This window comes from Lepisosteus oculatus, chromosome 26 (genome assembly GCF_040954835.1).
Source record: "Lepisosteus oculatus isolate fLepOcu1 chromosome 26, fLepOcu1.hap2, whole genome shotgun sequence".
Taxonomy (NCBI): domain Eukaryota; kingdom Metazoa; phylum Chordata; class Actinopteri; order Semionotiformes; family Lepisosteidae; genus Lepisosteus; species Lepisosteus oculatus.
In genome coordinates, this window is record NC_090721.1 from 5,017,957 (window position 1) to 5,045,912 (window position 27,956).

Below are 27,956 nucleotides of genomic sequence, written 5' to 3' on the forward strand. Positions count from 1 at the left end.
CTGGAATTGAATCCAGGGCCTCAGTGCTGCAAGGCAGCAATGCTAAGTACTGCACCACCATGCTGCTTTCTTTCTGTGCCACATCTGTAGTGGCACTTCCAAACGGGCACAAAGAATCTTCTTAATCTGTTGCTTCTTACAAAGGTCTGCCTTTTCATTTCATTTCAGATCCTGTTGTCACATGGATGAGGACGAACTCTTCTGCAGATAAGGACCTTACAGCATCCATATGTGCAACTAGCATTTGTGTCGAAAACAGGGTTCAAACCTTCTGTCGCATATTTGAGGTTGGTGGTTTTGATTCACCTTAACTCTTCTCTTTCAGTATTTTATTCATTATACAAAAGCTGTGGAATTGCAACATAAAAAATTAAAATATTTATGAGTGGAATACAACCAAAAGGTCTACATTTGCACACTACTATTAGCAAATAATGTGGTAGTCATGAGGTAACCCAATACATGAATGTTAAATTATGGTTTCCATTAAGTCGATATTACGGTGTATTCAATAACATTAATCAGGCATAATACAACCTGCTAAGAAAGCTGTTTACCAAAGATTTTCTCCATTGGTTTGTTCCCTGCTAGGCTCTGGGGCTGTGGAGTGTTGAAATACCTCCTGAAGATGTGAAGAAGTGTTTTCTTTTTTCATGTGTCTGGGCCTTCGGGGGCACTCTAGAGTCTGAACACAAAGCTGCATTCGACCTTTGGTGGCGAGAACGGTTCAGAAATAGCTGCGTTATTCCTGAAGAACATCAGGTACAGCTTCACGAATTTTCCTTGCCTTATTATTCCATAGCTGCTTGCCTGAGCTTGACTAGCGCAACAGGGCTCACGCACTGAGCCAGGTACGGGAGTGATGTCACCAACTGTCTGCAAGCTAGGCAGCGCAAGACCGCTGCAGTAGAGGCCCTGCTCTTTGAGCGGCAGCGCAGTCTGGTGTCTAGGGGGTGGTGCTGTCTGCGCAAATCCAGGCAGAGCCGCACAGTGCACAAGCGCAGGAGCTGGCATTGGAAAGTCTCAGTATCACAGAAGAAACAAAGTGGGAGAAATTATAAAAACTACGATGTAATGCTAAGTGGGGCCTGTCTGTTTTTATGAACAGGAAAGCTCCTGAAATGTTGCCAATCCCTGGACAAGGTCATGCGAGAAAATTGTGTTTATCTGGTCTTGATATTTGTGCATACAAGTATTTAAAACTTTAACCCAAAATCTGCTCTTTCTGTACAATAGTCCAGGTGTCATGATTCTTGCATCAGATTGGTGGGTCTACTTGTGGATTTATACATATGTTCCACATTGGTGTGACATCTTTGAAGCAATATTTCTCTTCTGTTGTTTTCAGTCAGGCGTGAAACAAATTATTATCGATTGTGCTGAATGTATGTATTTGGTGAACTGTTAAAAAACTTTCATTTACATATAGAATGAAAAACTCATATGCAGTTAAATGAACATGGCATTTAGGAGTCTAAGATCAATATATGTGTTAAAAAGTCAAGGTCATGGTATTCGTTTAAACAAACTTTTCTTAGGAGGCCCGGAAAATCAAAGCAAATAAAAACAAGCCTTGCAGAAAATTGCATTCGCTAAGACAGTTAAAGTTTTCTCTTGGGCTGTGATGTCTAACCATCACCTATAGTTGGCTCTTTGTATCACTCTTATATATAATTTCATATAAATATTAATTTTACAGCTCTCTGTTGGTAATACAAGCAATAAAGCTGCGACGTATTGCCACTCAAGTGCATCCTGATCAAATCTCTTTCATTTCAGCCTGCACTTTCCTGTTACACAAAAAATGCATCTCTGTCAGCAGAATGGGTTATTGAAAAGGGCACTATATTCAGACATTTCTAGCAGTCCCTTATAATATGGCATGTTGACAGGGCAGATATTTAATAGAATGTTGTTGCTTGCATCTGGCACTGTTTTCTTATGCAGATCTGGGACTATTACATTGACACTGAGACGTGTCAGTTTGTGAGATGGAGTGACAATGTCCCCCCTCAGTCCTTTCCCTGTGGCCAGGGAATTTCATCACAGGCATTTGTCCACACCATTGAAAGCGAGGTAAATGTTGCATTGCAATGATGAACTCTCTAAACTCTGTGGATTGCTTTCTAGTGATTTTGCAGCTGTTAGATGGTTCAAGACAAAAGCCTATCTTCTTGTCTGAAGCTCAGATACACTGACATATCTTGCGTGAATAGGATTTTGATTTGTCTTGCTCTGGAGTCTTAGTTCTGATTGCAGAGGCTCTGCTTCGCCGATCATATAGAGCACAAATTGCATTTGATCTAAACACTGGTGTGCATTCATGTTTTTATATTGATTTTTTTTTTTAATTTTCCCTGCAGCAACTTTTCTATTTGACGAACCTCCTGTCAGATGCTGGCCATCCCGTAGTGCTTGCAGGAGAGACAGGCTGTGGAAAAAGCGCAGTTCTGAATGAATACATGCAGGCCCATTTCTCAGGGGATGTGGTGGAAGTACTGAAGCTGAAGATCCATGTGAACAGGTAGCCATTGATTGAGTATATTGATCTTCATTACATTGATTTTGTTAAGCCTCCTATCCAACACTGATATTGTTGTTTACTGGATAATGCTTTTTAAAATACCCGCAGCAACTGGAAAGGTGGAAATGAAATCCATACTTTCACATTTTACAAATACCTAGAATAACAAGCTAATATGCCTCTTAAAGCAAAGATTGATTTGTTACATTGCTGGAAATCACTGGTTTTACTGTGATGTGCTCAGCCGTTAGGCTCTGTTCCTTATCTTATGACTCAAGAAAGGTAACCCAAGAAAAGATAATCCCTGAATTGGGATTATTGCTTGATGTTTTAAATGAAAACAAAAAACAATACATCAAATAAAGTGATATCAAAGAATCGATTTACCATGGTAAATAAGCGATTTACCATGGTAATCTGTAAGCATGTACTGATGTCTAATTTAGGCCATTCTGAGTTTAAATCATTTTCCTAAGTACACGAAGGTATGATATACTGTAATAAATATGTAAATTATTTTAACAATATAATGTACTTTATATATTTTATTGAATGCTTTCTAAACCTTACTTGTTTGAGTTGCACTCTGCGTGGTGTGATGCGTTGTAACATACTGTATTTCTCACGGATGTGTAGGTCCACCAGCTCCAGGATGCTCTGGGGAAGCCTCTTTGATAAACTGGAATGGCAGTATGGGACACTGTACACCCCTTTTAGAAAGAAGAAGCTGATGTGCTTTGTGGACGACCTCAATTCGGCACAGGTAACGATGTTGACTCGGGTCAATGCGATTAAAACTCTGTCTGTTATTCCTGAATGTCCTGCCATGGCCTTTTCTCATCATCATCATCATCATCCTCCTAAGTTTTGGATGTAATGTCTTTAAGGTCTGTAGGATGAAAATGATATGAATTAAAGTGTTGTGCATGCTCTTTCCCAGTGTTCCTTTACATCTGCTATCAATGTATTGATATTCAGGTTTAACCTTATTGTTAATATTATCGCATGACCTTCCGAATGTTATTTTCCATGCAAGCGGTCCCATGTGGACAAGGAGAAATTATCTGGTTAAGTAAAGGATCACACATAACAAAATGTAAAATATCAAGAGATACCTTCATAATTTCATATCAATTCTGATAAGTGCTAGAGAGGAACTGTTCGTTTCCAGAGTATAAAAAACATCAACCATTCAAATTCATTGCACTTGATCATCAAAATTAAGTATTATTTCATGTGAAATGTTTTCATGTGAAAAGTTGAAAAAAAAATTTCCCATTCATATACTGTATATCATGTACAGTAGGGTATACTTTTCTACTTTTTTAAAAGTTGACATAATTGTGTAAAATAAGGGTACGGGAGTGGTTTAATGACTACAGTTTTAAGTAATTTATATAAAAATGTTGCTTCTGGAATGTTTTAATATTATTGTTTCTTTTAAAATAACCCAACTCCAAACTATTCATAACCAGGAATGACGACAGGTGCTGCAGAAACATACAAGGTTACTAGCTCAGCAATGAAAATATAAATATAAAGCTATTTAATTTATTGCTTAATAAAGAATTAATCGGTGTAATCTGGAAGATTATTAAGTAACCATGAATTTAATGCAATATTATTTTAATGTTTCTTTTTGTGTTTTTACATAATGACTTATATAAGTTAACATTTTCATTTAATAATGTTAAAGGTTAAGTAAAGGCTTCTATTTTTTTTTAATTAGGCCTGTATTACTCAAATGATTTCAACATAAGCCTGCAGATCTTTGAATAATGAAGGTTTCTTTTTTATTGCTTTAATATCAACAGATGAAACTTGCACGGACCCCTTTATTAGCAGGGAATTAAAATATACTTAATCCACTGGGAGACACTAATTTGAAAACCATAGAAATCTGGAATTAATGTAGAAGGTCATAAAACAGAGCATAAATCAGGGAGTAGAGGATTTCAAATAGAAAACTGAACAACGTCATGCACTTTCCCTGTATGTTTGTTTTAGCCAGGAAACATTTTTTGAAGCTGCACCCATCTGGTCAATAAATGACTACTAAAAACTCTCCAACTTTTATTAACACCCATGTTTAGAAAATCTGGATAAATTCCTGAAATATTACAAGAAGCAAATGCTAATTGAATATCTTGAATGCAGAAAATACCATATAAAAGGAGATTCAGGAGGGTTTGAAAATGATTTTAATTTCTCAGTCACACCTAAGACAATAACCTTTCCTGAAGACTGTCTGGACAAGATATAAATTGTTCTGAGAACCTGGGTCTGTGTAATTAATTATGTCCCCCCCCTCCCCCCCACCCAACTGGGCAGAGACTTCCCATGTCTGTAAATTATTAATTATTCGCAAGCTGAAGTGATGCTCCTCTCCTCTCTCCAGACTTGATACTTATCCATTCTAGCGCTCCCTGCTTCCTGTTCCAGGTTGATGGGCACGGCAGCCAGCCAGCTTGTGAGTTGATGCGACAGCTGCTTGACTGTGGGGGTGGCTTTGACCCAGTTTCCTTTGAGTGGAGGACAGTGAAGAACGTCGCCTTCCTGGCCACCGTCAACACGAGCTGCCCGAGCAGCCCGCGCCTGCTGAGACACTTCGCCGTCTTCCGCTGCTCCTACCCAAGGTGCACACATCTGCCAGGCCCCAGCATGCAGCGAGCCTGTCGGCTCCTTTGTCAGGGTTCATAGCATCAGGAATTTAGTCTGTTTTCTTCTCACATTTGCTGGGCAATTTACTCTGACTTTTATTGCTGCTGCAAAGACCCCTGTGCTTCACATTAGCCTCCACTTAAAATTTTAGTTTCCCCAAGCATCTGGTATAACTACCTCGCCTCCTGGTGCCCATTTCACTTAGTTCGCAATCTTTATTTTTCCTCCATGTAAGAATGATTATTTTTCTCAATTTAGCAATTGCCCGTTATAAACTCGCCCATTTCAGAATCGCTGCCTGTTTAAGATCTGGCTTTCCAGCATTGAGTCCTGTCGCTGTACGGAGACAAATAAAAGATGTGCAGACCAGCTCGTGCAACATGACTGCCTATCAGACCCACTAGTCTTCCAACACCTTCAAACTCCACAGTGCCTTACGGCTGAGTTAGCGGCAATTTGAAGAGAGGCAGGCCTATCACAGATGTCACATGCTTGCCAGCAAGTTGTAGGAGTTGCTGCTTTCACTGAGAGCTGAGAGGACTTTGGGCAATTAAGATCCATTTATTCCCCTACCTGAGGAGTCACAGTCGACTAGTGACATGACCTAGGCCCGAAGGTGTGACATCTGGGCCAATAGATGACCTCTAGCTGCAAGCAAGAGCTTTAAGTCATTTTATTTTCTCATGCTAATTATTTCTTGTTCCCTTTGCAACTGTTTTAATGCCCAGATTTTCTTTCCAGTCAAATGTTTTGTTTACCAAAAGCACACTGCGGTATTCTCATGGTCCAGCGTAATAAAGAACTGGGAAGTTATGTTGCAACTATGAGAAAACCATGGAAGAAGTGGAAAACTCCTGTGGGGAAGTGTATGAAGGAAACCCTTTCACGAGTGACTTCACATGTAATCTGGTTTGAAGTATGTTAGTATGCAGTAATGTACGGCATTGAGGTTTCTACTCATTCTTCCTGCTTTCTTACAGTTGTGATGATCAATACAGAATTTTTAGTACTCTGTTGAATTCCTATTTTCTTCAGTCCTCACCCGCACTGAAGGTAAGAAGCCTGTTGTGAATTGTGATTTATCCATACCTCTGTAATCTGAGGGAAGGCTAGAGGAGTCTGTTAGACCTGAACAAATACTTACTGTAGTAGCTTTAAATGAATCTAAACAGTGTATGTTTTAAAAGCCTTTTTCAGCATTGTTATTTTACTAATGTGTTTTACATAGCTCTTTAATTCATCACTAGGATCTGTTACTTTGTTTTATTTATTTTACAAAAAACTCAGAAGGTTATGTCTTTTATACTGTAGGTCATCAATTTTTTTTAATTTTCATGTCCCTGTGACTGGACTTGCTTGCACCACTGAAAGCAAATTCTGTGCTCATTAATATCACTGGTCTTTTTTTATTAAGAAAACGCTCAGGTTTCTCCCAGGCTGCTGTTTTGACCTTTAGGGATACTGCGTGACTGTAAAGGCATATTCCAAAAAAATATTGCACTCACATGGAGATGGACTCACTCTGTGAAAGTGTAGGAAAAGGAAACAGTTTAAAAAAAAAGGCAAAATTAATTTGCTTTTTATGGATAACCACAATGAGACTAAACGTTTGCAGTTTTCACCATTTATGTCTATCTACTGTGTTCCAGCCATATATGTGCTGTCAATAAAGAATACTATATTTGTGTGAGTCTTTTGAATTGGTTTCTTTCCTGCAACGTTGAGTCCATCTCGAAGTGCAGTAGCACTTTCATAGACTTTCATACCTGAGCCATTCAGGACATTGATGCGATGGGCTTTTAGTAGCAATCTTCTTTGAGACCACGTTAATGACAACAGGAAGGGAATGTTAGTGATTTGCCACTGTCTTGTTGATTCCTTTAGAAGGAGAACTTCACCGCCTCAGCTGATCCTGTCCACAGAGAGCTACTGTCAGCTGTCACCCTCGTTACTGTAGAAACACAAGACCGCCTGAGAACCATGTTCCTGAGAATATCCCAGAGGGGCCACTACATATTCACTCTCAGGGACCTGGCAAAAATATTCAGGTAAAGAAGGCCAGAATAATATTTCACTCTGTAAATTCGTTTTTTTCCTCAACATTTGTGCTTTTATAGTTTTAATCCCAGACCCCTTGGCCATCAGCCTATTGCATTATGACAAGGGGAGACATTAACATCGTAATAACAATGAAATTGCTTTGAATGCAGACTCGGTGGCGGGCAGTAGGAAGAGACAGGACAGTGAATAGAAGGTGGTTAAGTCTTTCGGCGTGACTCTTTTTAGTCGCACCACCAAGCAATGAGCTGTCAGGGGCTGCCATTTTCTTATAAGACTGGTTTAAAGGCCCTGAATGCTGATGCTGTAAAATCCATCAGACAGAAAATAATGTATTGGCTTTCTGAGGAATAGTATTTGTAGCTGACTTTATATACATGTATATTTTATAGTGGTTCCCCATACAGTACCTCACAGTTTCCTTGTTCTCTTGCTGCCATTCAAGAAAATGTTTCCAGTCAAGGATCTTGGCAATGCAGTCTATTATTGCATGGGAATACAAACAGGCTCAATGCAGAGAGAAAGGATTTATGGCTGATGCTGAGCTCTATGCAGCAGGCAGCACTCAAGCGAATGCATGATGGAAATGTATTAAAAGGAGAAAATAACAGGGAGTTTTTACAGTGCTTAGACTGTGACTCGTGCTTTCAAAAGACTTTCAGTCTTTGAATACTTCATTTAGCAGTGAAACACATATCTAGTGTAGCTTAAAGTAAAAGAAAAACCCAATGTCACTATAATGAGCCATAAAGAAGTGCTTCAGCTGTTTATTTGTGCAGCAAGAGAATAAATATAAAGTATTTGTATAATGACATGAAATTTGAGTGGGAAAATCCTGATGCTGTAGGCTATAAATTAAGTCTCTAGTCTCTTAAGTCCTATAGCAATTCACTTGCAGAATGTAGGTACTAGGCACAGCGGTAAATAATTCCAGTCCTGAGCAACTAAAGAGCAACAGTAATTGATGATAAAATGTTATTACACCTTGTGTCTGTGTCGTACAATATGGCTCTACTGCTAATGTTAACATAACTAAAAAACACACTTTGTACAAAGTTTGTAATATTTTAATGTAATTTTTATGTACAAGAATTATGGTTGTGGTATTTTGAAGGCTTCTTTAGTGGATGAGGTTCTGCAAGAACTCTGTTACTGCTTCTACTGTTCACGCTTCTCTTTATATTTAGGAACCTCTGTTTGTCTCTGAATATGAACGGTTCATCTAAAGCCCTCCTCTACTTGTGGAGACATGAGTGTGATTGGGTGTATGGTCACAGACTGGCCAGTTATGTGGATTACGCTCGCTACAAGCAGGAATTCAATGTAGCAGTCAAGAAAGTGTTTGCTGATAATGAGCAGGTAACAGTGGATGACAAACCTTAATGTTCTGAGATATATTATACAGTTTACTATATACAGTATGTAAGTAATGTAATTTGCTTTTGTTCTTTCTATTTTGGGTGACATTAACCACCCAGTAAAACTGGAAAAAAATGTAATGTAATAAATTAACAATGTAATAAAAGTCAGGATACAGTCCTTTGCTCTCTGACGTTCTCAATATTTAGAAATGCAGACAGTGAGATTCAAGATTTAAGATTCAACAGTCGTGAAACAGGGTTTATTGATAAAGGACACTGAGAGATTAACTTGTATGTATTGAAATGTACGTTTAGAGGATAATAGATTATTGATGAGACCAAGATGACCTATCCTTTTCAAATAGAGGCGTTTTTTTGTGTTGGACTTGCATCCTGCATTGATAACCGTCACCTGCTGGTCTTTGTAAATTCTTAAAGAAGGCTTACAGTGTCCTTGTCTCTGTCCATCACAGGTCGAATTAATCACTAGCCCAACGCAGCCATTGTTTAGCAATGTCATTAATCTTGAAGGTGGGCTGGTCACAGCTAGCCCCACTCAATGGCAGCTGAGATCAGGAAATCAAATGAAGCTGTCAAACCAAGATATGAGTGGTGATGGCTATCGGCACAACTTTGATGAAGACCTTGTTCGGAAATTGCTTGAGGAATCAGTGCAAGAGCATAACAAGACTAATCCCAGGATAGCTATTTCCTTTTACAGGGTAAGGCATTCCTTTCAATGTAATTGATAGTGAGCTCACACTTCGTTCCAACGAAATGCAAGCCGTATTTCAACACTACCCATGAATTGGTAATTTTCAAGAGATCATTGACAAAATGCAAGCGACACATGACGGAGAAGCATTGAAGCTTTTCTTTATTCTGCATCATTGAGAAGAAGAATATGCATTTTTCTTTTGTTGAGTATTTTTCAGTAAACGTCATGCTTCCAAGTGATTTAAGAAATGGCAAAACGTACTATTTTAGCAATTAAAAAAACAATCTTTCAGCAGCTGAGTACAGCTTGTCGTGGATAATTAGGAGGTTTTATTTTATTGCTTTTGAGGTGCATTGGTTCATTCTTAAAGTTATCCCTTCCTTAAAGTTCTTTATAATCCTGTTGGTTTTTTCCCTTTATATCGCATTGGTCTTGACAATAATCACAAATGAATAGCAACTAATTTAATTGATCACATTGTATGTTCAGTATTATTAACTGAATTGGACCTTAACACAGAGTATATCATTTTTATGCACAAACGAGACTGACCAAATGTTTCAAGGCTTTCTCTAACTTTGCTTTATTTGTAGAGCACAATGGAATTAGTGTGCCGTCTGACCCGTAACCTCCTGAGTCCACATGAGGTTGCCCACACCCTGCTCTGCGGTGAAGGGTGTCCTGGGATGGCTATACCTGTGACAAAACTTGCTGCCCATTTATGTGGGTTTTCTATTGTTCGGATCCACTCCTTTAGCAGGGATGCCCAGTCCATCGACTCCTTTAAATCACAGCTGGTTGATTGCTGTGTTCAAGCAGGGATCCAGGTAAATGTGTTATGTTTTTGAGGACAGTCCTTTAGAATTTAGCAGTATGCTTGTACTTGATTTTGCCCTCCCAATTCCAGGGCTGCTACCATGTTTTTGTAAAAGGAGGAATCCATTCGTCCATTGGCTTTTCATGGTATCTGTGGATTGTTTTAGATCTGCCCCATTAGCGTTACTTATATTGAAGTTCTAAGATACATATAATCTTTTGCCTTAACATATTTAATAATATGTGTGTAACTCCCATTATCAAACTATTAAACTCCCAGCCCCTCTCACCTATGATCTGAACCTCACAGTGCCTTCTTTCTTACCAAAAACTCAAACACACATTGAAATCTACCTCTACCTCACATGTCAAGAAGCTCACTCCTCATAATTTCTATCCCTTTATTTCATTCTGTTGATGCATGTTTTTGCACATCTGATGTTGTTTTTGCAACTTACCTGTTACCTTTTTGTTGTTTTGCACATTGCCTGTTGTCTCGGTCTTTCTTCTGTTATACAATTGTATTGTTTTTTTTCTTTGTGCTACTCATAGTCCGAGAGCTAGCTAAATAGCATTTCGTTATACCATATACGTGTATATGAGTATAATGACAATAGACTTGAACTTGAAATCAGACAGTGCGTTATAAGGGTATGTCTCATTTATTGTCAAATGGGGTATCAATGGGTAGCATATTTGCAAAAATGAAAGTTAAAGCCATCACTGTGTCTCGGGAAGCATTATAGTTCACATCCATCCCAAGCTGTTCCCTTTTTTCCTTAAGATAATTTATGGTTTAATAAAATATACGGCAGAAACTGCTATCAACAGGGTGCCTTTTGTAAATGGGTTCCTGCAGTCTACTTGGGAAATGATCTCATACTTTATTCAAAAGCTTGCTTAAGGACCATTTTGTTTAATTAAGTAATGTATTCATGGTCGGTTTGCAAAATATTTTATTTCAAAGACGGCTGCAGGTCATGCTCACATTCCTCAAGTCTTGGAGACTGAGCAGGCAATGGTCAGCCCCAGTTCACCATCAGGTGTTGAAGAAAAATGTAGAGACCCATTCCTACACAGGAATCTGTTAATTCATTTCTCTTGATTCTAGGTTTTTCTGTTGGGAGTAAGGGAATGCTATATTCTGCCAGGCATACCAGATTTATGAGGCAGTTTAGTGTGGTAACCTAAAGGAGGCCCATAATGAACTCCATATTGCTCAATCAATTAAATATGTACATCTTCTCTTTCATAAACAGATGCTATGCCTCTGCTTCGTAAAGATAGCTAGTGTCAGGTTTGAGGTAGTTAGGTATAAAAAGTGTGATACAGTGCACCTCAATTATCTTTGTTGGTTAAATTAACACCATATGTCTATACTAGGTTTGCAACATGTTTGGGTGCTTTGTAACATTATGATGCTTAAAGGTAAAACATGAAAAATGAAAAGTTCTGTCAGAATGTAAAGCTCTGTCACAAACGGAAAGATTGGCTCAGCTGGCTGTTCCTGTCACTGATGAAATGAATGTAAAAGTGTATCATGCCACATTTTAGTTGTGAAGGTCAGTTCATTTCACGACTAATTGCACTTCAAGGTTCTTAATTTTAATTAGATAGTTAATCATTTAATTCCATGCCATATCAATAAAGGCTGTCAAGATTTTTCTTTATTAACCTTATAATTGTCAAGGCTCATTATTGTGAATGGCTTCTAATAGTTCTTAGTTGGGAATAATGGTGGGGATAAAGTGATGGCACGGAGCATTTAATTTTTCTTTTGCTTTGTCACAGTTTAAATTACGAACAGATCTCATTTTTTTCCTGTTACATTTATCCCAATAAACCGCTGTAATTGCATTTATATTTAAAATCATTACACCGTTTAACTGTTGCAAAGGGGTTTACAGTGCATTAAAAACTCTTAAATGCAGTAAGTAATAAGAAAATGTTTTTTTTCTGAATAAGGTAGCACTCTACAATCCTGAGAGTTACCATTTTTGTTTTCTGCGCTCATGCACTACAATCTAAAAATTACATGACAAAGTATTTTGAGTTGTTTCGACTCCTTTTATTGTGAATACTTCAGCATTTAGATTTCCCACGACAAGCATAAGAAAAGATTTGTCAGATAGCTAAGACACGAGTGTAAAGTAAAACTTAGCAGGTGGGTTTAAATTAAAAATGAGCTCTGAGGCTTAAGACAAAGCTTTAGCATTAATTTTTAATCTAATCTTGTAGCTGTGGCTCAACCGTGTCTTGCATTAAAATTTAGAAAAGGTACTTAAGCCAGCAGATGGCACTGTTTATCAATAAATGACCCCTTGACACTCCAGATAGGAGTGGGGGGAAAAATAGACAATGTAGTTGTAATGGAGTTCCACACCATATGGTATTTCTAGTGGATGTTCACTTAAAAACGGTAAGAAATATATGTAACTGGTACCTGTAAACCTGTCAGTTTTGTCAATTTGCTAATTTATCTTTTGTTCCTTTCCCAGGGGAAGAAAGTGCTGTGCCTGATGAACGAGGAGCGCTTGGATAAGGCTACAATGGTTTACTTCACACATCTTGTAGTTCCTGGGTCAATAACTCACCTGTTTTCATCAGAGCAGCTAAGCAGCATAATTAACGAAGTTCGCAGTGAGGTAATGACAGCTCGACGGTACAAAGAGTCTTGGTCCTAAATCTCACCTCAGTCTTAATGGCTCACCCCAGAAAATCAATGAAAGAACACAGGAAAAGAACAACAATCTGTTTGCCCAATTACAGTCACACAGATCCCCCGATTTTGCTGAAACCAGCAGTCTGTTTAATCATTGTGTTCTTCCATGACTGCTGCAGCTGTATACGTTTTATTTTCACATTGTTTGACGTATTATCTATCTGTGCAGAATTATTTAATGAATTTTAAATATTGTGCAAATCCCAACATCAAGCCTGTGACCCAAGCAAATCTTAAAGCAGTTCACATCTTTTCATACAGAAGTACGGTCCACAGCTTTTTCTTTTTAAAATATTTACATTCTGTATATGGAATGTATGAAGCAGAGATGTATTCGCCTGACAGTTATTGACATTATTTTCTATTTTTTAGGCACTGACTGAAAATATAAGCTCCACCAAAGAGGCTGTGTTGGAGTTTTTTGTGCAACGTGTCACTCAAAACCTCCGTTGTGTGTTAATTTGCCCTTCCACGGGATGCAGTTTTTCCCAGAATTGCCAGGAGTTTCCAATATTTACTAATACTGTCAATATTTATTTTGTGCCACACTGGTCAAGGTACAATAAACTATTCACTATTATCCCTTGCTTCTGACTAAAATATACTGCAATTTAAATCAAATTCTTTCATTTATGGCTGAGGAAAATCAAAGCTGAATGGAGCTCTTAGTGTATTATTCTTCACTACCTTCTGGTAAAGATTAATATTGGAGTATTTCTGTTTTAATTCAGATATTCTGTAATACATTTCGACTGATTACAGAATATCTGAAGTAATTTAAAATACTTTTTGCATTTAAGTGGTGGTTTCTTCCAGTATGAAATGGTTCACACCCCCTAAATTCAATAGTGAGGCACAAGATCTAATGCTAGTCTGCAGCCTCGAAAGAATCAAACACTGGGGTTAGGATCAGTGAATTTTGAGTCGCAAATAAATGGTTTAATCTAAAACCCAGCACAGCTGAATGACACTGCAGTACGACGGTAGCACTACAACATAATGATGAATCACACTGGCCTATTTCCATCAGCAAGTAGATGCTTGTGATGCTGCTGATGAAATGCGAATTGTGTAGCGGCTGCGCCATTGTTTTCTTGGCTTTCTGCAACGAGCTGTTTGCCTTCTCCTCCTTGGCTTTTTCAGGTCTCGCCTAGTTGAACACGCATTGTACCATGTTGATCGCCTTAAGATGTTAACGGCCCAAGAGAGAGAGAACATCTGCCACCTACTGGCCTCCATGCACCTGGCTGTTGGTAAGAGTGATGGCCGTGGCAAAGGTATGGGCAGATTTGGCCACCTCACAAACAGCACCTACGAGAGCTTCGCCCGCACGTTTGTGAGGCTGTTCGACAGGAGGCACGCCGAGCTGGTGGCCGAACACCGACGTATCGAGGAGACCCTCGGGAACATCGATGGCGTCTTGAAGGCTTCCGCAGGGCTGAGGAAGGCCAGCCAGCAGGCGGAGGTCATTCTGGAAGAGCACAAAAAAGGAGCAAAGCAGATACTGACCCAGATCGGTCAGGACAGGGCCGTGGCCGAACAGCAGGTCCGGACAGTTCGTGAGCAGATGGGAAGAATCGAGAAGCTCCAGAGGCTTCTTCCAGAATATCAGCTGGCTCATGCCAGGTCTGTCTATAAGTGTACAGCTATGGCATCTGATATAAAGAAGCTGGTCGGAGAGATAGACATTGAGGCCTTAGGTAAGTTACTGCTGTGGCATAAAACGTGCTGTTTTTATCAACACTACCCATATAAGACCTCTTTGTTTTTGTATGAGATTAATACCCATTTTTAACCTAATTTAAATAGCTGGGTCATTTTCAAGTAAGTTCAGTTCAATGGACTGTGAACATTTGCTGCTTCAAGAAAGGAAAAAAAACTACATATGAACATACATGTCCCTAGATCCAATTATGGAACACAAAGTATCACTATATCATCAATTCTAGCACCACCACGAACAGGAATGGTACTCTAGTTTGAGGTGACCATTTACAACCCTCCCAGAAATGTTGAACAGAATTCACGTAGGGTGCTGCGTCAGCGTGCGTGGGCAACAAAATGTTGTCTCTTTTCTTTTCCTTTCAGTAAGCAACAAACCTTTACCTGTTCCCAATAGAATTCACGTGTAGCTTTTTCAGACTTTGTAGTGACTAAACCCAGCTTACAGCTGTACACGCACTTTATTAAGACAGATCTTTGAAAAGCACTTCATACTTTATACTTTAGAAGCTTTTCCTGATTATTCTTTATTTACTGTAATCTTAGTCAATCAGCTCTTTGATTTTTGAAGATGCTATTTTAAATAGCAGTAATGGTGCTAATAAAGTCCAAATGTCCGTTCTCGGTCATCGCAGTGCACAGACACATGTCCTCCATTTCGATGTTCTTTCAGGAGAGTTGCGTGCGATGCAACAACCAGATGTGGATACGGAAGACTTGATGGCATCAATAATCGCAATCCTGAAATCTCCAACTGCTGATCTGACTTGGTCAAAAGGAGCCAAGCGACAGATGGCCAACCTGGAACGCTTCCTGGATGAGCTCAGTACTTTCGATGAAATTCAAGTAAGCTTCATGACTTTTTGCCGAAAGTTTGTCCTTTTGCTATTTTCCTTACCCCCCCCTCGTCTTCATCAATACTTTATAACAGAAAAGAAAACACGTGTCTGGAAATGAAAGTGCAGAGTGAAGTGATTATTACTGAAAGAACGGCTCTTAACATGCCAAAGGTTAAAGAGTGATAAAAAGCTGAGTTCAGTACTAAAGAGGAGCTGTTTGTCTCTGCTTGTCTTGGCATTCACCGAGTTTGTCTTGGAAGGAGAGAGCAGACCGTCAGAAAGTCAATTAACCATGTCGTTGCAGGGGTACTTCATTTACTGCTCCTGATTCTTCAAACGAGACAGCCTGAAAAATTCTCTCAGGCTAAAATGTCTTTTCATTTGAATTTTCCATAACCCTTGATTTGTGACACAGACATTAATATGTAAAGAAAGGACACATTTTACTGCGCACAATTGAAGGAGAAAAGATAACGTTCAGTACTTCTTAATCCTACTAAATCCACAATAAATAATCATTCACTGCCTCTTCAGTTGACGACTGACAGCATCCTAGGACTATCACAGGGTTTATACAACATTGCCCTATGTAATTGATATGTACTTTAATATCATCCCCACTCCTGTCTTTGAATTTGAATCCGTTTTGTTAATATGTACGTTTTAATGCAAACCCATGTCATATCCATCTTCAGAATTTCTCATATATTTTTGCTTTTAACAATCCCTTTAAGACTAAAATGAGGGAGCAGAAAATCATGATGAAGTAATATCTATTACTTCAACAATCATCAATACGTATTAATGATATACAGTACAGTAATAATTAGCAATGATAATGATATGCAATAATGTATATTTTAAAGGGGGAATGCTAATGAATATCTGGCAAGATTTAAAAACACAAAAATAACCGTAATAGCAGAGGATAACCAATACACTTGTGGTTGGACTATGACGAAATGCTGGTGTCATTTTCTGTAGCTGTCAGAGACTACCCTGGGTGTCCTGGAAAAGTATCTGCAGAAGCCATCCTTTACAGCAGAAAACATGGAGAGGAAAACTGGTGGGAACAGTGCAGCCAGCTCCTTGCTAAAGTGGTTACAAGGTGCAGTCTCCTACCACAGAGTAATGATGTCCAAGGTAGGAGGTCACTGTCTGGTTTGAAAGTGAATATGCCCTTTTAGGACTACATGGCAAAGCTCTGGGGCCAACTCCAGAAGGTACTGGTTTTACCAGTCTTCAGACAAACTACAATTCAGATCCTATCCCATTTCTATCTTCCTATCGCAACGTTGACATTTATAATGTCACAAATGTCACACTGAGGTTGTTAAGTTTCCCGTCAAATACAAACAGAATTGGTGCATTTGTTACTAGTCGGAAGGTTTGCGTCTGTTTCTTCAAGCTTACTTCTGGCAAGTGTAATAATGTGCCTGCAGTTTGCTTGACTATAATCTCTCTTGGCAGGAGAATCTTTCCTTCATTTTCCTTCTCACAAATGCTGTAGTCTTATGATTTCACCGTGGTTGACAAAGAAAACATTCTAGCATGTTTTTCTACTCTTCTGGACCAGAATTGTTGTTTAACGTTTAATCACAGTGTCAGGGGTATTATTTTGCTCTAATTATAGTGTATGAATTTTACCGACTGTTGAAAGCACTTCAGAGAATATGAGAGACAGCCAGATGGACTGGGGGACAGAAAAGACTTGCCAGGCTCTTCACAAGCCACCTGCTTTTCCCCTGAAGGATATTTACTAATAAAACTTAAATTTCCATCGATTTTCAGCATTAAAATGTACCTTGATGATGAATCCTTGGAACTAAGAAAGATGGACAACGAAAGTTAGTTTTTTTTATATTAACAGCAGGAATAATCATTCAGATTATGGTTCATTTCTGGCAGGTTTCTCATGAGGGACCAACATTACAAATCTCTTTGTTATACTGGGTATTCTGTAAAACAGGCAGAAGCTTAACAATCTGGTTGATTAAATACAGTACATTGTCTACGAGAGTGTCTTTAAATGTGTGCAGATTGTCTACAACTTTTATTGCAAAGGTGCTTAAAAGTATGGTATTTTTTGGGTCCGAAATACTTGAGTCTTTTTTGGACAAACAAGAAAAGTGTAAAATATATGTAAGCATGCTTTTCCATCGATGAGCAAAGAGCAGCAGCTTTTAAAGCGGATCAGATGAGATCAAGCAGAGCCAGAAGGGGATTCTGTTACTTTACCGTTACCTTTTTACCTTTCGCTGTGTGCAATTAGATCTTTTTATTTCCCTTTCCTTACGCTGAAGGTTTATTTCACCGACTCCTGTTTTGCTCTTTTAACTTGAAACAAAATACAAGTGCCGAAATGAAGCCTTTTGTGTGTGGCTAATAAAAGCTGCATGTCTCCTTTTGATGTGTAAGACACCAGAAGAAAAAAAAAGCAGTCTGTCTGCATTGTTGTTATTGGCATGCTAATTAATAAGATCAGCATAATAGCTGAAGACCTGCAGAAGGCTTTGATGTCCAAAGCCCAAACGGATTTGATTGTGCAAGTCAAGTGCAGAAAGGTTGCACAAGCTAACTAGGAACAGGCATAGTTGCTGCTAATTAATTAGTGATTGAGTCTGAAGTTGTACATCTAGCCTAGAATACTGATGAACAATGACAATGCAACAACTTATTCTTATTAACCTTTATTTGCTTCAGCCTGGTGTGCTTTGTTTCTATTGTATTTGAAACAATTTACTTCATTTATTATTATGGTAAAATATTAATCATTATAAATATGATTGAAAATGAAAATTATAGTCATGTACAAGTCTGATTGCCTTATTTATGGCCATGGTCCAGGATGCATTTTCAAAGCCGATTCATACCTAGTTTCCAGAACAGGAAATGTAAATTTAATTGGCAGACCGGCTGGTGAAACTTTAATGATTTCAATAAGAGACGTGAGAATTGCAACATATTCCCTTCATGCCCCATGTCATTTTAAACCTCCACTATTGAGCGAAGAGGGAAACACATTGCAAAAATGTACACTCTGCTTTTGCAAATGCATTGGGTCCTGTAGGTTAAGGTCATCAATCAGAATCATTTAACAGCTTTTTGAGTGATTACTTTGAAATGTAATGGATAAGAGTGCCTGCTCCAACTACAAGTGATTAATCTCTTTGGGTTTATTGATATGCTACTCAGTACTCATAAATCAGTGATCATTAATCCCCCACATAATTCCTGTCATTCTTTGAAATCAATTCCCCACTAGCTAATTGAGATTGAACGAGTGGAAATTTACTGGCTCTGAATTAAAGAAATCCAGTGCAGTGTATGTTAGAAAACCGCACAGGGCATCAGTTGTTGTTTTGAGTAGCCCTTTAAAGGGAGAAAGTGAGGGAATTCAATCATAATGATATTTTTTTTACATTTTGAGTGGGAGACCGTTTTCTTGTTCTGTTTTTTTTTATTTGTGTTTGAAATGTTAAGCTTTGTTTAACCAGAACGATTCTGAATGACCTTATTCACAAAACAATATGTATATAGTCTGTATATATGCATGTGTAGGTGGTAATGGTCTATCCATCTCCAGAAAATCTCTTATTTCTTCTAAGGGTTGTGGGAACTTGAGAACTATTGTGGCAGCAAGACAGACAGGATCCTGACTTTTAATAGTCATCCCAACTCAGGATTCCCAGTGTCAACACACAGGGAGGGAGTTTAGACAAACCAATTAACCTCACCAGCAGGACCCTGTGAAGTGGGAGGAAACCAGAGAATCCAAAGAAACCCCACACACCTACTCAGATGTGGTACAAGCTTGTACCCAGTCTGAAACTGAACCAAGCATTGAGGCAGCAGTCTCCCCGCCTCCCCAGTGCTCCCTGGTGGTTAACTAAAACTGTTGTGCTGTTTCAGACTGAAATTGTATTCTTTCCTCAAATATGCAATTTGATCTACAACTTGAAATGGCTTTGATTTCCTCATGTTCCTTTTTGGAACATTTTATTTGACAGGACAGCTGGCAGTGTTGATACTTTTCTTTTAATGGCAACCAATAGTGCTGGTTTGTTTTGTTTCTTTACCTTCTGGTACATTTATTTTAAATGAGCCTATTTTCCTAAATTGCCACAAACACCAGAATCTGTAGTTCAGATGGTTGAAATCTCAATGTATAAAGGTGGTAGTTCAATAATTGCAAACTCATATCGAATGATTACAAAATCAATCTCATTAAACCAAATTACTTATCCACTAAATGTGCTTTATGGGTGGGTTTCTAACGAAGTCCCGTTGCACACACCACACACTTCATCACTTTGCTAGACTGGCTTACTTTCATGACGTTTCAGTCTAAGCTTATTCATTATGTCTACTTTTTAAGATACCTCTAGATTTTTTTTTGTAATTTACTTAAGTTTAACAGCAGGTGTGTCCCCAGAAGTGTAGTGCCATGATTACATCCTTCTTTTTGGCGAAACAAGATCGCTTGTTTAAGGTATTTAAGGTTTCACTTAAACTGGCAAAGTCTGTCTATGATAATGACACAAATAAATGCAGAAAATGCACTACACTCATTACAGCCTACAGTGTGTTAAAAAACATACTAGCTATTAGCTGTGTATAAAGAGGACATTGCTGGAAGGCAGTTCCCCAAAGCCTTGAATTACATGCTGTTGGTTTACTGCAGTCTTTACATGTATAATGTGAGTTGAGAGATGAAAAGATTACCTTTTAGCATTTTATTAAATGTAATCTAACCCACTTCCTGGCGCGTTATTGATTAATAGAATCAGGATGAAACCAGTTGAACAACTGAAGCTGTATTATTTATCTTGTATTTTAGATGGTGAATTATGAAAATACAAGGCCGGTAGGTCTGGTGCTTTTTAACTCTTTCAATATCACTTAATTAAAGCAAATAATAAAAAAGTATTTTATTCTGCTTATAGAAGCTGTAATAATAACTCTCCCTAAAAACATTAATGATGGACCGCAGTTAAGAAATGGCAAGCTAATGAAACAGAAATTGTCATATATTGAATATACAAAATGTTCCTTATGGAATACTCTTCCCCTGCAAGACAGATCTCTGACTCTCTTGAACTGAATAAGCAGTGCCACCAAAAGGACCTGCACTATTCCAGACTCTTGGCGTGTCATGTATGCTGATAGATATTGGAAACTAATGGAAAGAGTGGAGAAAGAAAGCCCAGAGATTATCCACTGGGATATCTTGCTTCCTTTGGATAAAGGAATCCTACACTTCCCTTATGATGAATAATATATAGGCTTCAGTCTAGCAATTTTGCTGTAGATCAAAGTCTCAGTTCTGAGAAGAAAGGTCTGTGTGTAAATCAACAGTGCTTGGTATAATCATCGCTTGGAGAGAAGGACTGAAGACATCCGTTCTTTCCCAGTGTTAGCCTAAGAGGCTGGAAATTCAAGTCCTGGAGAGAGACGCTTGTGAAATCAATACCAGAATGGATGCTTATGAGACCACATGGGGAACACTTGAAAAATAGTGTTGTGGCAGGAATTGAATCATTACACCCTTGGGTTCAGTGTTAAGCCCAACGCTAGAGCTCCTGTGGATAACAGTGCATTTCTGTGACACTTCTGCTGAAGCTGCCCATAGCTCTTAAGATACGATCTAACTTTATTGTCCATCCAAAAGAGTGGAAAATCTATCTTTGCATCTTCATACAAAACTATAAAAATAAACAACGCAGCAATAAAATAAATACGTGTTTAAAATAAAGAGTAGTTTTAGACTGCAACAATGCAACAATGTATACACATAGATCTCGCTCTGCCCATATCTTACTACCATTATATATAATCCGACAGGAACTTAGCTGTGTTTAATATACTGTACCAATTGCACAGGAGCAAAAGATTTCTGGTGACATTTTCTTGCCCACGGGCGTTCTGAAACACCTCCCTGAAAGCAGCAGTTGGAAATGGGAATGAAGAGGGTAGGAGGGGTCATCTATGATAAGAAGAGCTTTATTTGAACTGAATATAATACAGCTCTTTAAGCCTTTTCCGTGTTTGAGCAATAATTTTACTAGCAATATTAACAATTCTGGACAATTTCCCTTTACTCTTAATAGTCAGGCTGACATACTATACCGTGATACCAAAAATAAGGATGCTTTCTATATCTGTGCTTACAGTATCTGGGATGTCTTCAGTGCCTGTGGTTAGTTTTACCAAAGCATACCCATGATTTCATGTGAGAGAGAAAGGGTTCCACTGCCACATTCCTTCTCCAGTGTTCGCTATCAGAATGCACTACAGGCTGTCTTTCCATGACAAAAATAAGTAGGTATTGAAGGTGTAGTTAATTACCCCACATCGTGATAGCCAGGTTTATCTTCTAACTTTTTAGAAAAAAAGTTTTACTGGAACAAGTAGATGGAATTGCTGGAAACCATGAGAACCAGGGAGAAAAACCTTCAGCGAAACTGAGCAGTTTTGAGTGCTACTGCACACTGGCAGGGGTCTTGCAGCTTTGCCTTCAAGTATAAAGATATACATGTAGAGCGCAACACATGAAAACAAAAAGCTTTCTTTGTGGTGCCCTGGCTATAGGTTGACACGCTTCCCTGAAGGATTGCATGGGTAAAGCATGTGGCAGCTCATAAACAAGCTCTAACACTATTTTTTATTCCTTTATGCCACAACTCATTCTTCCAAGCAACAAGTTTGTGTGGCAAACAAAATGTCCAACCCATAGTCAGGACATTTTACCATTCTCTTTTATGTACGGTACTGAGGTACGACCTCAATTGACAAACGTTTCAGTGAGCAGAGCTGCAGCGGCTCGATGCTTCTCAATGCTCTTGGCCTATAATATCCTCCCTCTGTATCCTTGCTCCATGTCTCATATGTCAGAGGTCATAAAACCTGTAACCTGTGCAGTATGAGGACTGTATTCCTGTCTATTATTTATCTCCCTCTGCCTGATACATTCTATTGATGGAGAAAACACCAGATTATTAGACTGGGTTTACTCAGCAGCTCTTCCCGTCATTGATAAATTCTTGAATGTATTTTACAGAGTATAAATAATATTTTGTATATATAAAAGATTGTAAGCTCTCCAAAATACCTCATGTTTAATGGGTAGGAGATGATGCTTTGCTTCTTTTTGGACAACTGATTGCTCTGTAGAAGCCCTGGCAAAAGCCACTTTTTTCAAACTGCGTAAAACAAAAAGTGACATATTAAGGGAATGATTAGGCAATTACAATATGGTGCAAAATCTTAATACTCTATGCTTTTAATATCAAAATACTAATTCATACCCTTTGGCGGTTTATACAGTAATTAAGTTTATGCCATTAATAAAGCAAAATCTGCAGCTTTTCAGATTAATGTAGAGATACAGTATGTTTTTTTTCTTGACAGCTGTACTTAAGTGGGTTTATTCAACACAAGTAGCAGTGCAGGAGTAGGAAACTCGCTTTGATTTCTCTTTCAGTTAGGCTAAGCTAAAATTCATTAATTCAAGCAATTTGTCATGCAAACCTTTTAACAGATGGAACACAAGCGGACAAAATCCTACACAAATGAATCTAGATCTCATCTGACAGTTGTATTGAGCTATATATTAGTTGTGACGATTATGCATGCACTTCCCAGGCCGTTAGAAGAGAGCAGAGTCAATCAACAGGGTTACAGCATCTGGATTTTACTGATGCTGATAATATTACACCGATACGTTGATGACACTGTTTAAACTTGTTAGTAAGAAAGGATATTTTTCCATTTACACTGAGCAGAAAATGTTAAATCTGCTTTTTGACTTTAATATAAGATGTATAATGCAACCTCAAACTGTAGATTTCCCCTTGTGGTAATGTGGAGGTCAAAGAATAGTGGATTTGTCCTTGGTTGTCTTTCTGCTGATTTAGAAGTGACTCAAGATGTCATCTTCCTTTAGGATTTAAAAAAACACTTCCTTTTTCCTGCAGAAGGGTTAAATCCCTTAAATGATCTAAGTGAGTGATGCCCTTGAACCAGGGGATTAGTCTAATTGCTGTGCGCTGAATTCATTCCAGTCTTATAATGAACAGAGGAAAATCTTAAAGCAGTCCTTTAATTGGCGTTTCACTACAAGATCTGAGAGATTGAAAAACATCCTTAATTTGAACTCATAGGCAAACATTCAGATGCAGTGTGACCCATTTAATGTAACAAGGTGTACAATGGGGACATGAACATTAGTTTTGCTACAATTAGGGATTATTTTTAATAATGTGATTAGTTCATGGTCATTCTGCCTGATTTTTACTCTTTGATTTAAGGTATTTACTGTACTTTTCCATATGTACTATACAGGTATGTTTACCATCCAAAGCATGTCCCTGTGAGGTCATTTAGCTCTTTTTCTAGCAGTTAATATTTTTACTTTGGCTGTATCATATGAAGACAGCTGTTGTCTTGGACATCCTGGATTACTCTGGACAGCGATACCAGCTTTTTGACAAGATCACCACCCACCCCCAGAAGATGCGCCCCTCCGTCAGTCGTGTTGGTCTCTTTTAAAGGTCAGGCCCTTGCAGAGTAAGGTGGCTGAGATGAGTGCTGCCCTGGAGGAGTCTGTACAGAGACTGAAGAGCCAGCAGACCAGGAAGGCTAACCTGCTGAGGCGACTGGAAGAGCTCGAGAAGGGCTTTGAAGAAGCCTCCATTGACAAGAATGAACAGGAGAGGAAGAGTGCTGAGATTTCAAAGAAGCTGGCTTACCTCAGCACTGTAGAGCAGGTAAGAGGGTTCCTTTGTCTAGCTGTTTTATTCTTTTGCTGTTTTATTATACTTAAAACCCTTTGTGTCTCATCTGTGGTGCTGCACAACCTTGGAACTCAGTTGAACCTTTTGTGCCAGGCTATGGACTAAATTAAAAAAGGTCTCCCTACAAACCAATCGGTGTACTTTCAGGCGTAATAAAACATTGGCTATGAAAGCAATCGTCTTTAAGAATGTGTTAATTTAAACGGCTCAACTGGCAAGGAAAAGTTCAAGAGATATCCAAGATCGCCTGATAATTTACTTACTGGCTCCTTTGCTTGCCTCAAGGCTTCACAGTCTTCTGCTTGTGAAACGCTCTTTCAAGCGTACCTCTTTGTTTTGCAATTTTAGGTTCTTCAGCTTGAGCGCAGGAAATACTCTTTGATTTCCTGTTGCATGGCGGAGCGACTCCAGGGTCTCGCCGGGAGCACGGCCATGGCAGCAGGTCTCCTGTGTTACCTTGGGCCATACGAACACCTGTTCTGTCAACTGCTGTTGAGTCTGGAGTGGCCCAGGTGCCTGAGGGATAGGGGGCTTTCATTCTTAATTGACTCGTTTGACCCTGTCAAAGGTACGTCAATGATTAGCTCCATGCACTGTCAAAAAAGGTGATTTTTCAGCAATCACAATGTGGAATGAGAATTAGACAAAGACAAAAGAAGTGTTTTTCTGTTACCCATTTCCTTTAGCTGCAATGCTTAAATAAGGCATGTCTGTAACATACAGCACACTACATGGAATTACACTAATTACTCCAACTATGCCATGCTTTGTGGTGTTATTACATCAATTGAGCAGTTTTCAAAGCTGACCTTTGCTCTTAGTTACTTTGCACAGTTAATGATTGATATCAGGCCTTTACATTTTTTCCCTTTTCCGTGTAACTTCACATATGATAAGCACCGATAGAAGCCGGCATTGATTTCTATCTCTGTCTACTGACATGTTATCACTAATCTTTTCAACCGCTCAGGAGAACAAGATTTTCATACCCGATTAAAATGGGGCTCCCTGTCACTTTTATGTTGGCTGCAGAATCTGGGAAATTATTTTAATGTCCCAATCAATATTCGGGGCTGTGATGGCTGATGTTTTCAGAGCTGTATTGATGGAGATGATTAAACCATTGTAAAAAAAAAAAAATGTCCCCTCTGTCGTTTCTCTGTGCTGCAGGGAGAGTAATTGATTTCTCTGTAGAATTCTTCAAGAGAGAGGGTGAGGAGACGGAGAAGGAAACAAATGTGATGGCAGATAGCAAACAAGGAGAACAGAACTGCCAAGGTACAAAGAGTTCCCCAAGGAGGGCTGTGCCATTTGTTCTAATTTCCCTAGCATTGCATACTCTTCACAGTCCTACTGAAAAAGAAAAAAAGGATTCTTTTTGCTTTAATGGATACTTTATGCTAACAAAACCTTTGTTGTTGGTACTGCAGATTCCATCACGCTCATCATGTCTACTTCCCCCCCCATTGATCAGCTTTATTGAAAGGAATTGTTAGATGGGTAGCACAGGGTTTCTAGACAAACATACCAACTCCTCCCTTTTGGGGAAGTGAGGAGATTATTTTCTTACATTTTCACTGTCTTAGCTCTCGCGCTCCTCCATTATTAAATAAATCGAACTGAAAGAAATTGTAACAAGACTGTGTTGTTCACAAGGAAAACTTAACCTAGCCCCTTATTAATAGTAAGACGTATTCTGTGCAGTGTTTCCAATTCAATACGCCTAAGGCAAGCTCAATTAAAAAGTTGTTCACCTGTTTTTTAAACTCTAATTATTATCTAGCTCACAGAAGGGCTTGTAGAAGTACTTTTTTAGAGTACTGTATAAGCGTTTTCTTGTTCTGCTATACAGGGTTTGCAGAAAAAGGTGGTCAGGATGTTCAGATGCTTCAGGAAGCTGAAGGGCCTGCTGATGCTGGGTCTTTCTCCGTGGACCTCTCTGCACCTGTCATTGCTTCGGAGCACTACCATGACTTTGTTAAAGCCTTGCTGAAAATAGTGGCTGGAGACGAGAAGATTCACCACTGGGTTCTGAAAGGTGGTTGTGTCCGTTTTATTATTTGACAGTAGTTCTGGACAAACAGTATGCATGTAAATGTGGTAATCCATACTTTCCAGGGGTCCAAGAGAGTTTTTTGATTTGTGGTTAACAAGACTAATTTTTTAAAAGTACATCAGGTAAATCTGTTTTCTCTTGGACCTTTTTCTATAGGTATACAGTATACACTAGCTAGGATTGATCTATATGTATCATATGTAACAGTTTGCTTTGTATTAGAGGTAAAGTATCACATTTAACCAAGAAAGCTTTAATTCCTAGCAGGTTAATATCAGAAAAGGTACAACTGGAATTTGCAGCCCCTAAACTAAAATAGTTCCTGATATTTGAACCTTGTATAAAATTGGTGTCAAGATATGTGTTTGACTGTGTTTCTTGTAAATCAATATAGATCACTTATGGTTCTAAATTCACCTGGAAATAAAAAGTAATAATAAGCAGTAGCAATGCTGTATTAAATTATTTTGTCAATTTTTGTAGCGAATGTATTATTAATTGAATCATTTTTGTAGGGTTTAGTGTTTTGTACAGGATTTGCAAGATCTCTTTAATTAGCTACATTAACATGTTTGCATTTGGAAAAAAAAACAGATTCTAAATTGAATTAATTAGATGTTTGAAGATTCCAACTAATTATTCTAGCTACTTATTATTCTAGCTATTTCAGGCTGCCTTAGTTTAACAAGGTAATGCTGTCGTAGACTTATTTGCAAAATCACTTTGTCCGTTGAATCTTCTGGGATCTTGCTTTGACATCTCTGCATCCTGTTTTCCCTGTGTTCACACACGATCTCTTGTTCCAGACTGGACCCTTCAGCAGATGCAGAATGCTGTGATTCTGCTCTGTTCTTGGCAGAGGCCCCCATTTCTGATGCACCCCAGCAATGAAGCAGAAAAATGGTTCCAAGAGCTGCAGGAGACTTCACCCCCCATGTCAGCCACGAGTCTCAGGCTTGGTGAAGGGTTAGACCATCCTGCTACTATACACATAAATTAGTACTGTGCTTGTCATTTCTGTTGTGTAGATGAATGAATATTTCTGATTATTCAGGATGTTTTCTTTTCAGTGTTAAATTGGCTTAATTTTAAGGCAAATATATACGGTATTGGGGGCTTCTTTTTGCATTGTTGTTAAGATTAGATCGATAGATACTTTATTAACCCTGTGAGGGAAATTGTCAAATCGCTATCAAATCACCACAGTAGAATTTCAGGATTTTTAGTGAGTAAACAGCAAGCATGTTGCAAAGGCGTGATTAGAAATGTGTTACTTTCTAAAATCGTCTTTTCTGCTCCGTTTTATCTAGGCCAGACGGCAGTATCTCTCTGGCCATTGAGAAGGCTCTCCACTCTGGTCACAGCTTGTTTATATATAACTACACCCAGCTCTGGGCTAGCCTGATTCGGCCTCTGATTGAGCACTGCAACACGGTCACTGAGACTGAGCCTCAAAGTGGTACGTGCCAGAAGTCAAACAGTGGGGCTGTTTCCTTATTTTGCTAGTTCAGTTGCTACACAAGTATATCTTTGGAATTTGGATAGTGATTTAAGATGAACTGAACTTAAAGGTTCAGTGTACATACAGTACACTATCATGAGTTATTTAATTTGGATTTAAAATGCATCCATGCATTTTACTCATTGCTTCTTCCAATTTGGCATCACTGGGAAGCTGGAACTT

At 38.6% G+C, this 27,956-nt stretch overlaps 1 protein-coding gene across 3 annotated transcripts in view; it reads left to right on the top strand.

Moving 5' to 3' along the window:
• Positions 1–27,956, top strand: part of LOC102694577 (uncharacterized) — a 96,928-nt gene that overhangs the window by 16,961 nt on the left and 52,011 nt on the right. For all 3 annotated transcript variants that reach the window (XM_015367805.2, XM_069184368.1, XM_069184369.1), the window contains exons 12-33: positions 169–287; positions 592–762; positions 1,948–2,076; positions 2,364–2,524; positions 3,161–3,287; positions 4,967–5,160; positions 6,166–6,238; positions 7,070–7,233; positions 8,431–8,602; positions 9,078–9,326; positions 9,916–10,149; positions 12,637–12,783; positions 13,233–13,417; positions 14,004–14,560; positions 15,256–15,428; positions 16,406–16,564; positions 23,974–24,189; positions 24,565–24,784; positions 25,387–25,494; positions 26,069–26,254; positions 27,079–27,238; positions 27,583–27,731. In XM_015367805.2, coding sequence (XP_015223291.2) covers positions 169–287; positions 592–762; positions 1,948–2,076; positions 2,364–2,524; positions 3,161–3,287; positions 4,967–5,160; positions 6,166–6,238; positions 7,070–7,233; positions 8,431–8,602; positions 9,078–9,326; positions 9,916–10,149; positions 12,637–12,783; positions 13,233–13,417; positions 14,004–14,560; positions 15,256–15,428; positions 16,406–16,564; positions 23,974–24,189; positions 24,565–24,784; positions 25,387–25,494; positions 26,069–26,254; positions 27,079–27,238; positions 27,583–27,731 — 4,053 coding nt within the window. The remainder of the gene's footprint in view (positions 1–168; positions 288–591; positions 763–1,947; positions 2,077–2,363; positions 2,525–3,160; positions 3,288–4,966; positions 5,161–6,165; positions 6,239–7,069; positions 7,234–8,430; positions 8,603–9,077; positions 9,327–9,915; positions 10,150–12,636; positions 12,784–13,232; positions 13,418–14,003; positions 14,561–15,255; positions 15,429–16,405; positions 16,565–23,973; positions 24,190–24,564; positions 24,785–25,386; positions 25,495–26,068; positions 26,255–27,078; positions 27,239–27,582; positions 27,732–27,956) is intronic.